At 41.4% G+C, this 18,542-nt stretch overlaps 1 protein-coding gene across 1 annotated transcript in view; it reads left to right on the forward strand.

The window, feature by feature from the left end:
• LOC149443278 (cytochrome P450 2A4-like) overlaps positions 1-18,542 on the forward strand; it is a 70,939-nt gene that overhangs the window by 42,743 nt on the left and 9,654 nt on the right. Inside the window, exons 6-7 of the mRNA XM_089655650.1 lie at positions 2,334-2,475; positions 16,025-16,212. Of these exons, the coding sequence (XP_089511776.1) occupies positions 2,334-2,475; positions 16,025-16,212 (330 nt within the window). The remainder of the gene's footprint in view (positions 1-2,333; positions 2,476-16,024; positions 16,213-18,542) is intronic.

The following is an 18,542-nucleotide window of genomic DNA, read 5'->3' on the forward strand; positions in this document are numbered from 1 at the left end:
CTGAGGTTTCCTCCAATCCTTAGTTCTTTCCACATAGGCTATAAGAGTTCTTCTAACATATAATTTAGAATAGCTTTCACTCATTCTGTTATTAGGGCTGCCTGAAAATCAGGGGATAATGATGTCCTGGGACCTGTGGAAAACAGAAGTAACCTTTGGTGGAAACACAGGATATGGGGACAGGACTATTCACTGTGCAATATGTCTCAAGGATGGAGAGTGCTTGGATCTTACTTACTTTCCTGGCTGAAATTAAATTGACTAGCGATACTGTGTTTGTGGTAAGAATCATATCTGAGCAATCTCACAAGAGATTGAAAGGAGGCTTAAGAACTGGCAGCAAAACCATGAATAGGTCCCATAATGGAAAACTTTTTGGAGAGCAAGGGTCTTACTTTGGATACTGAACAAAGAAAGGTTTTGATTAAGGATCTTCTGCCAATTTTATGTCCAAAAGGAAGATGATGCTGAAATCTGCACTTTTAAAGTATTGTGCAATAAATGCTTGTCAGCACAGTCTTGAAAGAATTCTAAAATTGTAGTGACAATAGGTCTCTCCTTGTGGCCTTGTTCCCTATACCATGACTATAATTTTTCTCTAAACTTTTTGTAAATAGCTTGGGTGAATTTTTTCCTGGTTGCCAGGATAGTATTGATAACTCTGTTGGACAACCCTTTTTTTGCAGCAGGATCACCCTCTTGGTAGCCAAGCAAAAAGATTTAAGAACCTGATGTAAAGATGAAAAGCCGATTTCTAGGTTAGCAAGTCTGGTTTAAATGGCAGTTGTAGGTGCAGTTGGATACTCGTATTCTTCAAGTGGCTGAACCATGCAATTTGTGGCCAATGTGGCGCTATTAATATTACTATGGTCTTTTTTTGTTTGATCTTTTAAATTAACATTGGAATCATGTTTGTTTAAGGGGATTGCTTAACCTTGAGGGAATCACCATTTCCATGAAAAGGCATCCACTCCCATTAACAGATCACCCAAAGTGAAGGAAAAGAACACTAAGATCTTAGCATTGGCATTTGATATAAATAGGACCATCGACAGGGACCTCCTCCTGTTTGCTGATGTTTTCCCAGCTGAAAAATGGAAAGGCCATGTGGCTGGCTGTGGGATAGGGAACTGCTGTAGGCCCTGCTGGAGACTCTAGGTTCTGGACCAAAGCACGCAGGGAAAAAACATGGTGGACATTCTTTCTTTGACAGATGACATACGCCCTTTAAGAACCCCTTTTGACTCTTTAGCTACCAATTTGTTAATACATTTTTGGCAAACTGGCTTGGTCCAACTTGCTGCAAAAGGCACATTGTCTTGAGGCAGAGTGCTGCCCTTCTTGCCTTTTTTCTTTTTTTGGGCCTTTGTCTGTAAAGAGAGGACAAAGGAACCAGGAGTAAGGCAAGGGATGATGCCAGGCCCACTAAACAAAAAAAAACCATATTGTTCAGTGGATAGGAGAAAAGGCAGAGAACGTCTACAACCTTACTTTAGCTTATAATGGCTCACAAGAGCTTTAGGGCAGGAAGGTGGTGTGGCATCTGACATGGTCAGCTTGCAGATGGCTTGCACCAATAAATATAACATACCACAGCTCCATGCTTTCTCCTGTTGCTCTCCCAGGTGCCAGCATGCATATTGGCTCTTTTCCAGGTTCCTGAGTTTAAAAAAAGAGCTTTTCCGGAGAGTGGAAGAACCAGATGATTATCTCCGCTAGACCCTGTCCCTAGCAAGCCTAGCCTACAGTGAAATCTGCAAAGACAGCCTGGCAGGGAGGTACCTGCAACAGTATGGTAGCCTGTATAAATAACAAATGTGTATCAATCCTGTTGGTCCAAAGGAAACACAAGAACTGAGGCTCTGAGGTATGTGTCAACCTTTTTATAGTGATAGATGATGGGTTTCCTGTTCTAGGTGGGAGTAGCCCTTTCTCTCAGCTGCTGTCCTGGAAGACAACTTGAGAAATCCATTCGTGTTCACCTATACGTAGTCTAAGACTGATTGCTCAGGTCAGATACAGGCCATAAGAAGACTAATAACTGTAGCCTCAAAAATAGGGAGTCTTGGTTTTCAAGTTCAAGCCACCTTCTATCATGTGGGGCCCTGACATGAGGAAACCACTGGCCTTCATAACTTTTCAGAACTATTTTTTTACCTGGATTCATTAAGCCTAATGCTGCATGTCTCTATTTGATACCCAGGGTTGCTGGTCTCCCCCCTTTATGATTCTATGGCAGGGGGACTTGGTGGAACTGCTCACTACTGCTGGAAAAGTGTCCATAAGAAAGCCTCACACAGACTGAAACCCACAATTATTCTTCTAAATTACAGGAAAAAGATGTGAGGAACAGTGAATTCTGCCAAGAAAATCTGTTGATTTCTGTATTTGAACTTTTTTTTGCCGGAACCGAGACTACATCCAGCACCCTACAGTTTAGTTTGCTGGTGATGATAAAATACCAGAAGATCCAAGGTAAGAAGGTCAATGAAGAACAATCATGGGGTGCTCAGAACATCTGTAGGCTGACAAAGCACCAGTGTTGTTCTAAATGTTAGTCCATCTCTCTTGTTCCACCAAACCTTTAAGGGATTGTTTACACTTGCATTGCCTTCTGAAAGTGATTGACATTTGAATGGGTTGCTGGCCACTGAATGCAACATAGAGTATAATGATTTTCTGTGAACACCAAGCACAGCGCCACAGCTACTGCATGTGTGCCAACCCACTATGGTCCCCATGATAGCTGACATTGGACAGAAAAGGGTGGCAAATCTATGGTTCACTGCCCATGTTTACTGCCCTCTGGCTGCAAGTGTAAATGAGACCTAAAACTGATGTTTACATGTGTTATAATAAACATAGAGTCTTTGATATAAAAATAAACATTTAATACATGACAATATGAGTTAGCTAAGTAGCCAGAACTGCAATATGTGTTTCCTCTTTCCAGACACAGTATCACAGTATCTGAAACTTTCAATGGAGCAATACAGAGATACAGAGAATTAGAATATATTAAAGCAAAAGTCCCCCCACACAATATACAGTATATATATATATATATATATATATATATATATATATATATATACCGTGCTCAGCATAAATGAGTACACCCCTTTTGAAAAGTGAGATTTTAATCAATATCTCAATGAACACAAGCACAATTTCTACAATTTATCAAAACTGAGTTATATAGATCATTTGTTCATTACATGAAAGTAGGGTTAATAAAATATCGTAGATTGCAAAATCTCTAGTTTTACTCAAATTAGTTGATGCAAAAATGAATACACCCCACAAAAAAAATGACTCCATCTAGTATTTTGTATGACTACCATGATTTGTAAGGACAGGACCACGTCTTCTAGGCATGGAATGAACAAGTTGGCGACATATTGCAATATCGATCATTTTCCATTTTTCAAGAAAAACCTCTTTTAGAGCCTGGATGCTGGATGGAGAGTGATGCTCAACTTGTCTTATCAGAATTCCCTATAGATGTTTGATTGGGTTCAGATCAGGAGACATACTTGGCCACTGAATCCATTTCACCCTATTTTTCTTCATAAATGCAGTAGTGGCATTAGATGTGTGTTTTGGATCATTGTCATGTTGGAAAAGTGCACAATAACCAAGGGCACGGAATGATGGTAGCATCTTCTCTTTCAATATAGAGCAGTACATCTGTGATTTCATGATACCATCAATGAAATGCAGCTTCCTGACATCAGCAGCACTCATGCATCCCCACAGAAGGACACTGCCACCACCATGTTTCACTGTAGGCACCATGCAATTTTCTTTGTACTCCTCACTTTTGCGGCACCATACATTTTGAAGCCATTAGTTCCAAAAACATTTATCTTGGTCTCATCACTCCAGAGTACAGAATCACAGTAGTCTTCTTCTTTTTCTGCAGTGTATGCCATATTGTGTCACGGGAAACAGTCACCCCAGTTTGGCTTTCTACTTCTTTAGCTAACTGCAGTGAACTTGCATGATGATTTTTTTCAACCCTTCTCATCAAAAGATGCTCCTGTCAAGGTGTTAACCTCTGTGGATGGCCTGCACGTCTCTGTGAGATGGTTGCAGTTCCATCTTTGTTAAATTTTTGTATCACTTTTGCTCCAGTATTCTGACTGATAGGTAAAACTTTGCTGATCTTCTTGTAGTCTTCACCTTTCTTGTGTAAAGCAATAATTTTCTTTCTCAGGCCTTGTGACATTTCTCTTCCCTGTGGTGCCATTGCTGACAGCATGAAATGGGAAGAGGTTTTCTTTGTTAAGTAACGCCCTTTTATAATCAACTGTCTGCTGGACACCTGTTTAATGGATAATTGGACTTACCTGTCATTGAATTCTTGTTAATTAGGATTTTTTTGTCTAAAATTTAGCTTTGCTCCTAAGACTTTCATTGGGGTGCATTCATTTTGGCAACTTGGTCTTATATGAATTTGTTAGGAAAAATACTCTTTTGTGTGTGCTAATTAACAACTCTTGTTTGCAATCAATGGCCCTCATTTGTGGGAATGTTTTGTAGTATAGTGTCCCATAGAAAATGTTGATTCTGAAAAGAAAGTAAAGGTTTTCTGACAAATCCGTTGGGTTGTACTCATTTATGCTGAGCACTATATGTATATATATATATATATATATATATATATATATATATATATATATATAATGTTCACATACTGACATTTGAGCTTTCAGTGCAATAATACTCTGATTCCAGGTTGGAATGATGAGACAGCCCTAGTGTCACGGTGTAAGGTCAGGTTCAGAGACCAGTTGCTATAGCAGTAAAAGGCTTACCTGGAACCAGCAGTTTAGGTACACCAGCGGATCCCCCTGGGAATGACGCAGGCTCACCTGAGGTGCGGGGTCTAAGTATTAACCGGTATTCACCAGAGCTCCTAATGGTGGAGATGGATTGGGCTGCGTGTTAATACCAGGTCGCAGATCTCAGGATCACCCCACCAGGGAATGAGCAGACTGGGAACCAATAGCGGATCAACAGGTTAGGGATCAGACGAAAGCAGAGTCGGTCACAAGCCAAGGGTCGGTCACAAATGGTAGCAGATCAATCGTGGTCAGGAACAAGCCAAAGGTCAGTAGCGGAGGTGTAGACAGCAGCAGGAACAGTAGCAGGAATATTGGCTGGAAAGGCACAATAATCTGGCAAGGAGGAAGTCCAAGGACATGGCTTATATAGGAAGTTCATGGGAGGAGCAAGGAGTTCAAGGTTCAAGAGCAAACAAGGCACAAGGCAGGATTATCCAATAGATGAGGCAAAGTGTTGTCCAGCATCCCAGGTAGCTCAGTGAGTAGAGTTACTGCCTGACACAGTAGAAGTCCCAGGTTCAAGTCCAGGCCCTGACACCTAGAGGGGTGAGTCTCTGTCAACTTGGGATCAAAGGATGTGGGTTAAAGCACATTGGTCAGGAAGGTGAAGAACATCTAGTGGCCCAAAAAAATTACTGTGAGGCTCAAGATTAAATGATAAGTTCACCTATCATAATACTACAGTATATTCAGGGTGTAACATTTAACATGTTACGTTCAGACCAGCCCCCGCTCCCCCCTAATCCCCGCTTTGACAGCTAGCGGGTGATGATCTCCCTTGTTTTTAGCTGTCAAATTTTTAAAGAACATGGCCAGTTGGGGCTCCACCCACACGGCCATATCTCTCTTCCACAGTCATTTGTGAATGAACAACTACAAGTCCCAACAGCCTTTACGGCTGTCAGCTTGTAGTCCTCAATTAACCACCACGGCGCTGTGAAGCGCTGTGAAGTTAATTCATTCTTCCCGTCCCGTACGAGCAAGCAGATATTCTGACAGATCTACAGGACACTTGTATGGCACCAGAGATCTGCTGATCGCTGGTGCAAAGGGTTCCAGGCCCCATCCAAGGTAAGGGGACAGGTTCTCTTAAAGGAGCAGCACTTTACCCAATGATAATTACCTTTTCTATGTTCCAACAGAAGTTTGGAAACATGATTTTTGAAAGTGTACATTTTTTAAATATATTCACTTGAAGAGTCTTCCAGGTGTCAGGGCAGTGAAGGCTATGAGTGGGCTGTTTGAATCTGCACAACCCCTATCTGTGTGTATATGGGGGAGGTGATATCAGCATCTAGAAGATTTTGCCTAGAAAGTCTGGATCCTTTTAAAGAATTCTCTGGATCCTTTTAAAAAATTCAGCCTGTTCCTGTTTGCTGCCCTTTTCTGAAAGATACGGAAAGGGAAATTGATTTACAAAAAAATTGTGTTCAGGCATTAACATTTGTTTTACCATCAGTCACTAAGGGGTTAAAGGACTTTCTGCATTATTTTGTGGGCATTATTATGGGGCAAGAGAAGGAACCAGAGTTAGTGAGATTTGTTTGAGACTGTAAACCATGGTGAAGGAACTGTCCCATGCTGTGAGCTGTAATGCATAAAGCTTTTACCAGTAAAGGAAAAGTTGTGCTGTTAAATAATCATGCATGGTCTGAAGTTACCATAGATAGGTAGAAAATATACAGTAAATATAGTGGGGCAAAAAAGTATTTAGTCAGCCACCAATTGTGCAAGTTTTCCCACTTAAAAAGATGAGAGAGGCCTGTAATTGGCATCATAGGTAGACCTCAACTATGAGAGACAAAAGGAGAAAGAAAATCCAGACAATCACATTGGCTGATGTGGAAAGAATTTATTTGAAAATTATGGTGGAAAATAAGTATTTGGTCAATATCAAAAGTTCATCTCAATACTTTGTTATATATCCTTTGTTGGCAATTAGAGATGAGCAAATCGAACCAGGCGAACCGGAATTCGAGTCGAATTTCAGGAAATATTCGATTCGCGTCGAATCCGAAATTTTGCCTACTTCGGGTGCGCGAATCGAACATTTCCCGATCAGCCGGCAAAAGTGTCCCTGCAGTGAGTTCCGCTATTTCTGACATTTCTCTGACAGTTCCTTCACATGTGAAGCGGTTGAAACATTGTATCTATTAGTTTCCATTTAGGATACAGATGTTTCAACCGCTGTACATGTGAAGAAGCTGTCAGAGAACTGTCAGAAATAGAGGAACTCTGCACATACACTTTTTGCCGGTTTGGAATTCTTATTTTCATCCTACTTCTTCTTCTTCTACTTCTTCATCCTCATCCTCAGAAGAAGAAGAAGAGGATGAGGATGAGGATGAAGAAGAAGAAGAAGAAGAAGAAGAAGAAGAAGAAGAAGTAGGATGAAAATAAGAATAATTCCAAGCCGGCAAAAAGTGTATGTGCAGAGTTCCTCTATTCTGCAGATACACTTAGAGGAGCTCTGCAGATACACTTAGAGGAGCTCTGCACATACACTTTTTGCCGGCTTGGAATTAATCTTATTTTCATCCTACTTCTTCTTCTTCTTCATCCTCATCCTCATCCTCAGAAGAAGAAGAAGAGGATGAGGATGAAGAAGAAGAAGAAGAAGTAGGATGAAAATAAGAATAATTCCAAGCCGGCAAAAAGTGTATGTGCAGAGTTCCTCTATTCTGCAGATACACTTAGAGGAGCTCTGCAGATACACTTAGAGGAACTCTGCACATACACTTTTTGCCGGCTTGGAATTAATCTTATTTTCATCCTACTTCTTCTTCTTCTTCTTCATCCTCATCCTCAGAAGAAGAAGAAGAGGATGAGGATGAAGAAGAAGAAGAAGTAGGATGAAAATAAGAATAATTCCAAGCCGGCAAAAAGTGTATGTGCAGAGTTCCTCTATTCTGCAGATACACTTAGAGGAGCTCTGCAGATACACTTAGAGGAGCTCTGCACATACACTTTTTGCCGGCTTGGAATTAATCTTATTTTCATCCTACTTCTTCTTCTTCTTCATCCTCATCCTCATCCTCAGAAGAAGAAGAAGAGGATGAGGATGAAGAAGAAGAAGAAGTAGGATGAAAATAAGAATAATTCCAAGCCGGCAAAAAGTGTATGTGCAGAGTTCCTCTATTCTGCAGATACACTTAGAGGAGCTCTGCAGATACACTTAGAGGAGCTCTGCACATACACTTTTTGCCGGCTTGGAATTAATCTTATTTTCATCCTACTTCTTCTTCTTCTTCTTCATCCTCATCCTCATCCTCAGAAGAAGAAGAGGATGAGGATGAGGATGAAGAAGAAGAAGAAGAAGAAGTAGGATGAAAATAAGAATAATTCCAAGCCGGCAAAAAGTGTATGTGCAGAGCTCCTCTAAGTGTATCTGCAGAGCTCCTCTAAGTGTATCTGCAGAATAGAGGAACTCTGCACATACACTTTTTGCCGGAAACCGCTGTATGGAGGGAATGTCCCAGAACTGTCAGAAATAGACTATTTCTAACAGTTCTGGGACATTCCTTCCATACAGCGGTTGAAACATTGTATCTATTTGTTTCCATAAATGGATCCATTTATGGAAACAAATAGATACAATGTTTCAACCGCTGTATGGAGTGAGTGTCCCAGAACTGTCATAAATAGTCTATTTCTGACAGTTCTATGACATTCCCTCCATACAGCGGTTGAAACCGCTGTATGGAGGGAATGTCATAGAACTGTCAGAAATAGACTATTTCTAACAGTTCTGGGACACTCACTCCATACAGCGGTTGAAACATTGTATCTATTTGTTTCCATAAATGGATCCATTTATGGAAACAAATAGATACAATGTTTCAACCGCTGTATGGAGTGAGTGTCCCAGAACTGTTAGAAATAGTCTATTTCTGACAGTTCTATGACATTCCCTCCATACAGCGGTTGAAACCGCTGTATGGAGTGAATGTCCCAGAACTGTCAGAAATAGACAGAAACTGTCACAGAACTGTCCTTCTTCTCATCCTTCTTCTCATCCTTCTTCTCATCCTTCTCCTTCTTCTCATCCTTCTCCTTCTCCTTCTTCTCATCCTTCTCCTTCTTCTCATCCTTCTTCTCATCCTTCTTCTCATCCTTCTCCTTCTTCTCATCCTTCTCCTTCTTCTCATCCTTCTCCTTCTTCTCATCCTTCTCCTTCTCCTTCTTCTCATCCTTCTCCTTCTCCTTCTTCTCATCCTTCTCCTTCTTCTCATCCTTCTCCTTCTCCATCTTCTCATCCTTCTCCTTCTTCTCATCCTTCTCCTTCTGCTTCTCCTTCTCCTTCTTCTCATCCTTCTCCTTCTTCTCATCCTTCTCCTTCTTCTCATCCTTCTCCTTCTTCTCATCCTTCTCCTTCTTCTCATCCTTCTTCTCATCCTTCTCCTTCTTCTCATCCTTCTTCTCATCCTTCTCCTTCTTCTCATCCTTCTCCTTCTTCTCATCCTTCTCCTTCTTCTCATCCTTCTCCTTCTCCTTCTTCTCATCCTTCTCCTTCTCCTTCTTCTCATCCTTCTCCTTCTCCTTCTTCTCATCCTTCTCCTTCTCCATCTTCTCATCCTTCTCCTTCTCCTTCTTCTCATCCTTCTCCTTCTCCTTCTTCTCATCCTTCTCCTTCTTCTCATCCTTCTCCTTCTTCTCATCCTTCTCCTTCTCCTTCTTCTCATCCTTCTCCTTCTCCTTCTTCTCATCCTTCTCCTTCTTCTCATCCTTCTCCTTCTCCATCTTCTCATCCTTCTCCTTCTCCTTCTTCTCATCCTTCTCCTTCTCCTTCTCCTTCTCCTTCTTCTCATCCTTCTCCTTCTTCTCATCCTTCTCCTTCTCCTTCTTCTCATCCTTCTCCTTCTCCTTCTTCTCATCCTTCTCCTTCTTCTCATCCTTCTCCTTCTCCTCATCCTTCTCCTTCTTCTCATCCTTCTCCTTCTCCTTCTTCTCATCCTTCTCCTTCTTCTCATCCTTCTCCTTCTCCTTCTCCTTCCTCATCTCCAAGGGCATTTAAATTAAAGGTACAGTGTTCTGCACTAATTTAAAGGCTCTCTGAAGCCTAGAAACCCTTTTTATAAGTCATCTTCGTAGCGAAGAAATTCGCATCGAATCGAATTTCATACTGGAATTCGCCGAATCAGCCGAATCGAATTTTTGAATTCTTCGCTCATCTCTATTGGCAATGACAGAGGTCAGACGTTTCCTGTAAGTCTTCACAAGGTTGGCACACACTGTTGCTGGTATGTTGGCCCATTCCTCCATGCAGATCTCCTCTAGAGAAGTGATGTTTTGGGGCTGTCGCTGGGCAACGCGGACTTTCAACTCCCTCCAAAGGTTTTCTATGGGGTTGAGATCTGGAGACTGGCTAGGCCACTCCAGGACCTTGAAATGCTTCTTACGAAGCCACTCCTTCGTTGCCCGGGCAGTATGTTTGGGATCATTGTCATGTTGGAAGACCTAGCCATGTTTCATCTTCAATGCCCTTGCTGATGGAAGGAGGTTTGCACTCAAAATCTCACGATACATGGCCCCATTCATTCTGTCCTGTACATGGATCAGTCCTCCTGGTCCCTTTGGGGAGAAACAGCCCCAAAGCATGATGTTGCCACCCCCATGCTTCACAGTAGGTATGGTGTTTTTTGGATGCAACTCAGCATTCTCTCTACTCCAAACACGATGAGTTGTGTTTCTACCAAACAGTTCTATTTTGGTTTCATCTGACCATATGACATTCTCCCAATCCTCTTCTGGATCATCCAAATGCACTCTAGCAAACTTCAGACAGCCCGGACATGTACTGGCTTAAGCAGGGGGACACGTCTGGCACTGCAGGATCTGAGTCCCTGGCAGCGTAGTGTGTTACTGATGGTAGCCTTTGTTACGTTGGTCCCAGCTCTCTGCAGATCATTCACTAGGTCCCCCCCGTGTGGTCCTGGGATTTTTGCTCACCGTTCTTGTGATCATTTTGACCCCACGGGGTGAGATCTTGCATGGAGCCCCAGATCGAGGGAGATTATCAGTGATCTTGTATGTCTTCCATTTTCTAATTATTGCTCCCACAGTTGATTTGTACACACCAAGCTGCTTGCCTATTGCAGATTCAGTCTTCCCAGCCTAGTTCAGGTCTACAATCTTGTTTCTGGTGTCCTTCGACAGCTCTTTGGTCTTCACCATAGTGGAGTTTGGAGTGTGACTGTTTGAGGTCGTGGACAGGTGTCTTTTATGCTGATAACAAGTTCAAACAGGTGCCATTGATACAGGTAATGAGTGCAGGACAGAGGAGCCTCTTAAAGAAGAAGGTACGGGTCTGTGAGAGCCAGAAATCTTGCTTGTTTGTAGGTGACCAAATACTTATTTTCCACCATAATTTGCAAATAAATTCTTTCCAAATCAGCCAATGTGATTGTCTGGATTTGTTTTCTCATTTTGACTCTCATAGTTGAGGTCTACCTATGATACCAATTACAGGCCTCTCTCATCTTTTTAAGTGGGAGAACTTGCACAATTGGTGGCTGACTAAATACTTTTTTGCCCCACTATATTTACTGTATATTTTCTAACGTCTCTAACCCCCTGTAGGCGGGGGATGTACACTCTTGTAGTGAAGTTATGTTATGCTTGGCCACCTAACCAGTGACCAGTTCCCCACATCCTGGGACTGGATCTGTGGCCAAGAATACCAAGTGACCTAGCCTGGGAGTCATGAGAGTTATGAAAAGGGGCCCCTGGAGGAGAACAAGCATGACGTTAAGTAGAAGTGCATTTTCTGTGTCCAACAGTAACATTTGGGACATGTTACTGGGAGTGAGGTGATGGCACTGCTGTGTTGGTGGAGACCGGTACATACTCCATGGTACCGGCTCAGATATGCTGCACACCTGGGGAAGTGGTGTTCTCTAACAGAAGTGTGTCCGAAGTGCGATGGGAATTGCTTGGAGAAATCTTACTTCTAAGATATGCTTACATTTAAACATTCATCAGCACAATGTCCAATGCCAGAAATACATGAATAAACCTTTCCCCCTTTCAGAGTCAGTAGCAGTTGGCAATGGTCCTGGCTTGCAATCTAGGTTGTCACTAACACCTGGGGTTCCCACTAACAATCAGGAACCAATCCATGTGTTTCTAAGGCATTGCATGTCAACACGGACATTTGGATTATATACAGGCTGGGGCTGAACGGATAAAAATTAAAACCTTCAACCTGCAGATGAACAGTCGGGTTAATATTATTATTAATAATGATAAAACAGAGAATCAAAATAAAAACCTTTTTATGTCCTCAAAAGTATATATCACTTAGGTATGCAGCTTAGTCATTTTTTGTTGAAAAAACATGCTTTAATTATGTATTAAATATATAAAAACAAATATTTTATTGGGGTACATTCTTCCCTAATATGCAGTGCATAAATATACAGTTCCAATTACATGATAAACTACATTCGCTCATGTTGTGTGGGGTGAATGAATAAAATAACGTGATGGTTCAGGAAACTTCACCACACATAAATATGTGGTAGAAGGAGTGGTATATATAATACATTGAGAATAGGAACCCCTGAAGTATCATTCCATATATATAAATGAATAAAATAAGGTATTTGGGAGTGGGATTTTGAATATACCTCCAAGGTTCACAAACAGGTTGTTTCTTGTACGTACAAACAAGAATATGCATAGAACTACAAAAATGTATTAATCACATGCCGCCCAGCCACTGTATAAATACGGCAGCAGGGCGGCACGGCTGGGCAAAAGCACGTTTCAAAACGTGTGTTTTGTAAACAGGTAGGGGGTGTGCGCGAGGCGCGCCGCCGCCCTACCTGTCCCGCCGATCAGAGCCGCGGATGTCAGTCCCCGGGTCTCAACCGGTCGTTACCGGCTATGTCCCGGCGATTGGCGGCAATCGCTGACAGAGAGCACAGCTGCAGTAGCTGTGCTTTCTGTCAGTTCCCTGACAGCTCCAGGACAGGCTGATCGGGACAGAAGAGTTTCTTTCTCCCGATCAGTGGTGTTCCCTGCAGTACACACCCCCGCCCCCTAGTAAAACACTCCCCTCACACAGTTAACCCTTTCAGTAAATAAAAAAGTTAACCCCTTCCTCCCCAGTGCCATTAGTACAGTGTCAGTGTTTTTTTTTTTTGCACTGATCACTGTATTGGTATCACTGGGGATGTCAGTGACCCCAAGTCAGTACCCCCCAATGTCAAAATGTCCGCCGCAGTCCTGAAGTCCTGCCATAAGTCGCTGATCGCCGCCATAAGTCGCTGATCGCCGCCATTATTAGTATAAAAAAAAACTAAAAATCCCAGTATCTTTCCCGCCATTTGTAAACGCTATAACTTTCACGTAAACCAATTAATTTACACATATTGGGGTTTTTTTTAGCAAAGACATGTTGCAGAATACATTTTGGCAGAAATTTATGACTAAATTTGATTTTTAAATTTTTTTTACTGGACATGTTTTATAGCAAAAAGTCCAAAATATAGTTTTTTTTTCCTCAAAATTGTCAGCCTTTTTTTTTATAGCGCAAAAAATAAAAACCGCACAGGTGATCAAATACCACCGAAAGAAAGCTCAATTTGTGGGGGAAAAAAGGATGTAAATTTTATTTATGTACCATATTGCATGACCGCGCAATTGTCTGTTAAACTAGCACAGCGCTGTATAGCAAAAAAATGGCATAAATTGCAGTATCTATACCATAGTTTGTAGACGCTATAACTTCCACACAAAGCAATCAATATACACTTATTGGGATTTTTTTTACCAAAAACATGGAGCAGAATACATTTTGGCCTAAATTTATCACCAACTTTGAGTTTACTATATATTTTTTATAGCTGAAAGTAAAAAATATTGTTTTTCTTCAAAATTTTTGGGCTTTTTTTTGTTTATAGCGTGAAAAATAAAAAGCGCACAGGTGATCAAATACCACCGAAAGAAAGCTCTATTTGTGTTAAAAAAAGGACGTAAATTTTGTTTGGGTGCAGCATTGCATGACCGCGCAATTATCAGTTGAATTAGTGCAGCGCCGAGTAGCAAAAAGAGTCGTGGTCATTAAGGGGGGTAAATCCTCTGGAGGTCAAGTGGTTAAATTGACATATAAAAAGAAACATCTATAGGTACAAACATCTTTCTTGAATATAAAAAAATGCATCCAATGACATAGGTCTGCGCGTTTCGTGGGTGTCCCCGCTTCTATATGTTTGTGAACCTTGAAGGTATATTCAAAGTCCCACTCCCAAATATCTTATTTTATTCATTTGTATATTTGGAATGATACTTCAGGGTTTCCTATTCTCCATTTATTATACATACCACTTCTACCCCATATTTTATGTGGGGTGAAGTTTCCTGAACCATCACATCATGCATAAAGCCGCTTTTCCCCTGTAAGTATTAGGTGGCCCCTAAGGTACAACCAATAAAGCCTAACTGAGCAATGTCAGATGTGCAGTGCCTGAGTTTGACCCCTGCCCCACATGCCCTACCTGGCATGCAACAAAAGCAAAACAGTTCAAAAACACTTAAATATGTAACAGGTGTGATGGCAGATAGGGAGCAGCGATAAAGGAGGGGAATGAGTTCACAGGAATAACTTTAATGAAGAAGAGACACACAACGAAGAGAGGGCAAAGGGGAAAAGCTTTTCATAGTCCTCTTCCTCATTAAAGTCCATAGGGCTATAGTCTCTGAGCAGACTATGGACCAATCTGTGACAGTTCTCAATGGACATGCTCTCCTCTGGTGGATGAGGTGCTTTATGGCATACCATAAAGTGTCCTTTAAGCAACACATCACCTGCCAGATGCCATCAATGCCCTCTTTTGCAAATGTACCACAAAATAGTCTGTTCAGTGGGGGTGATGGCTATCTGTGGCACAAAGTCTTTGAGTTCTGGTTCCAGGGCCCTCAACCTAGATGATACAAAACGTATATGTATCTAAACAAGTTTCTGTCAAGTATAAAAGTCCTCTAAGCACACTTCCCCCTCCCCGGATCACCATCCATGCCAAATCTTTGTGCCTTATGGTGAGTCTCTTTGAAGAAACAAACCTCCAGACCACCCTGCAAGTGGCTAGAGGTAGGCCCTGAATAGACTCCACAATGCTCTTATCTCTTGTCAACTTGTAGACAGTCTTTGGTTTTCCTCAAGTCAGAATTAGCTCCTTCTAGCCCCTTCTCCCTGATAAACTTAAAAGTGTTCAAGTAATACCAGGGAGTGTCCCCCCCAGTTGTAGGGAATTGAGCTATCCCATTTGTCTCAACCTGCGGTCTTCCAAAGGCAGGAGAAAAAAAATGGGACATGAAGTTGACCCCAGAGATCATTGGCTGATCAATAAAAGTCCTGCGGATGAAGTTGCAAGCAAAGAACACCACCCAGCTGAGTGGAGATGTTGGGCACACCCTTACAGCATTTGAGGGGCTCCTTGAACATGATGGCCTGCTTTACTCTCTCCATTGTGGAGCCCCAGATGAAGTAAAACACCGCCCTGGTGATGGCCTTTCAGGTGTTTACCTAGGGGCCAGACCTGGGTGAGGTATTACAACACATTTGGCTTGGTCACCTAGGCATTAACAACCTTGAGTCATGAAAGGGGTTCAATGTCCTCCAAACCTAACTTCGAAGTGACCACATAAGCTGCACTTGTTGGTTATTTGCATGTACTGTGCAGGGGCGGACTGACAACTCATGGGGCCCCCGGGCAATAGGGGATCATGGGGCCCCTGTGGCCTTGCCCAAACTCAACAAAGCCTATGAAAAAGGTACCAGGGGCATCTCATAGGGCCCCCTACTGACCCCGGGCCCTCGGGCAGTGACCGAGTTTCCAAATGGTTAGTCCACCCCTGGTACTGTGAGTACATTTCACTTTACGTGCGGGTAAGGAGCAATATGATTAATGATGAGAAAATAGTTGAGCAAATTGGGCAAATAGCATTTTTTTATTCTGCTAAATATCTGCATTCACAAAGGTATAGTCTCAATTATCCTATCATTCAGGAATTACAATTTCTAGGATTCCTAAACAATGTGACCAGTAATTGTCCTAAATCCAATATCCCCATTTCCAAATAATTATTTCACAGGAAATTAGAGAATGTTTAAAGCTGCATATTTTTTGTTAAATAATATTGTATTTTTGCATATTTTATTTTTTTCTTAGAAAAGATACAGGAGGAAATAGATTCAGTCATTGGGTCAGGCAGACTGCCCAGCTTTGCTGACCGCTTGAAAATGCCATACACCAATGCTGTCATCCATGAAATAATGAGATACTTAGAGCTCGTCCCAATGGCACTTCCACATAAGGTCACCGAGGACACCAACTTCAGAGGCTTCACCCTCCCCAAGGTGAGATCCACTTTATTTTGCTGATTCTGCCATTAACTCTTCCTGACTCAAGGTGAAAAAAACATTATCACCTGAGAACAGGAACTGTGATAGAACTACAGAACACTATTTTCTTTTTTGCATAATGTGGGGGGGGGTCTGTAGCTGATAGAGCAGAACTAGGAACAATGTAACTGATAATGGTCAGCACAGATTTGGGAAGCTAACTCACAAGATTTCTGGCAGATCAACAGGCAATAGAACAATGGCACAGGACGACGGCTCACTGTGACCAACCCAGCCGGGCCATAGACGTCCTTAGTGGGAAGTGGAATACCAGGGCTATGGCTGTATTGACATGCCATTACCCTGGTTTCTTGACATTCGGTGGTTCTCTAACCAATAAAAGTGGTCAAAGTGGAGGATTTGCCGCTGAGTCACTTTTAGAAGCTGCGGGAGGCATCACCCCCCTTTCTGCCACTTTTAAAAGGGATCCAGTGGTGGTTCTTGGGCTTACCTGGATGATTGAAAATTGAAAACTCTGAAAACTGATCCGGTGGTTGTGGCTCAATGTGAGAGAGATGAGTGGAGGAAAGATGGCCTCCACTCATCTCTATGGCCTAGGAAGATCAGAGCGACGTCATTTCCATCACAAGTCCATTTTTTTAAAGCACTAGAGGAGGAGAGATGTGGGGTCTTATTGACTTCAGATCTCTCCATAAAGAGGACCTGTCACTGCTTATTTCTATCACAAGGGATGTTTACATTCCTTGTGATAGGAATAAAAGTGATCAAACATTTTTTTAAAGGCACAGCGTAAAAATAAAAAATGTAATAAAATTAATTATAACAATAAAAAAAGTTAAAGTGCCCCCATCCCCCCTGAGCTCATGCGCAGTGGTGAACACATGTCTAGGTCACCCCCACATATGTAACTGGTGTTCAAATCACACACGTAAGGTATCACCGTGAATGTCAGAGTGAGAACAATATACCTAGCACTAGATCCCCTTTGTAATTCTAAACTGATAACCTGTAAACATTTTTTAAAGCATCACCTATGGAGATTTTAAAGTACCGTAGTGCACAATTTTAAAGCATGACACGATGGGAATCTATTTACTTGCCATAAAATCATCTTTCATACTGTACAAAAAAAAAAAGATTATATATTGAGCTTTTTTTTTTTAATTCATTAATGTGTTTTTATTTTTCAAGAAAGTTGAGTTTGATAAAATCGCTGCACAAATACGTGACGTAATTTCAATGACTGCTAAAAAAAAGAAATATAATGTTTGGGGTTTTAAGTCATTTTCTAGTAAAAAACCCCACTAATGTTTACATATATGAGAGAAGTGTCAGAATTGACCCGGTAAGTAGGTGGTTAAACCAGTAATGTAAGACAGCTTCATTTCTTGTATTCACCTGCAGGAGAGATCCCTCAGATGCATTTCGCCCCCTAGTGAGCGTAATGATTGTGGCACTGTCTTCTAGGGGTCGAAACGCGTCGGTGGGAGGGGAAAGCAGATTCATCTGGCATTACTGATTTAGTCCTGTGTGCAATTGGTTGCTATTTTTCTGCAGCATATTGTAGCCTGACAAGCCATTTTAAACAATTTATGCCAGTTCATTACATGTCTTTTTGGCCGATATCAGTGATGAGAGCATTAGAGTGTTACATTTTTTGTTTTATCTACAGATCAATAGGCAAGTTTTTCATTTTATTTTATGTATTTGTATATTATATTGGACGAATCAAACAAAACACTAACAATGCTACCGTATATTTAACAGACCAAAAGCAAGCAAATAAGAGAAGTTCTTTGATCGGGTTTTCTGTATATTCATTTTAATGAGGTGAATCATTTACTGGAGTTACCTGGAATTTTAGGTGACTTTATATAAATAAGGACAGGACTAGAGAAATTTTAAACTACTTGGTCAGCATTTCTGCAAAATTTTGTATCTCTGTACTGGATATGGATACAGAATGTTCTAGTAAAAAATTAACTTTTAAACAACTATAAAACTGTAAAAAACCCCAAAAAAGTACAGATTTACCTGCCAATTTAAATGTACTGTGTATCTGACCAGCCGAGAGGAGAGAGCAGGGAAGCCGTACTGTGTTATTTATGCATAGCTATTTTGTACCATTTAATAAAAAGTGTTGCTTTACTTGGTGATCCATTCATTTTATGTTTTTATTTAGTTTTTTTTTAAAAAAAAGTAAATGCTCTTTAACCACTTCCTGTCCTGACACTTTTACCCCCTTCCTGTCCAGGGCAATTTTCAGCTTTCAGCGCTATCACACTTTGAATGACAATTGCGCGGTCATGCAACACTGTACCCAT

The sequence above is a fragment of the Staurois parvus genome, unplaced genomic scaffold (assembly GCF_062004578.1).
Source record: "Staurois parvus isolate SC_StPar_1 unplaced genomic scaffold, SC_StPar_1.0 ptg000860l, whole genome shotgun sequence".
Classification (NCBI taxonomy): Eukaryota; Metazoa; Chordata; class Amphibia; order Anura; family Ranidae; genus Staurois; species Staurois parvus.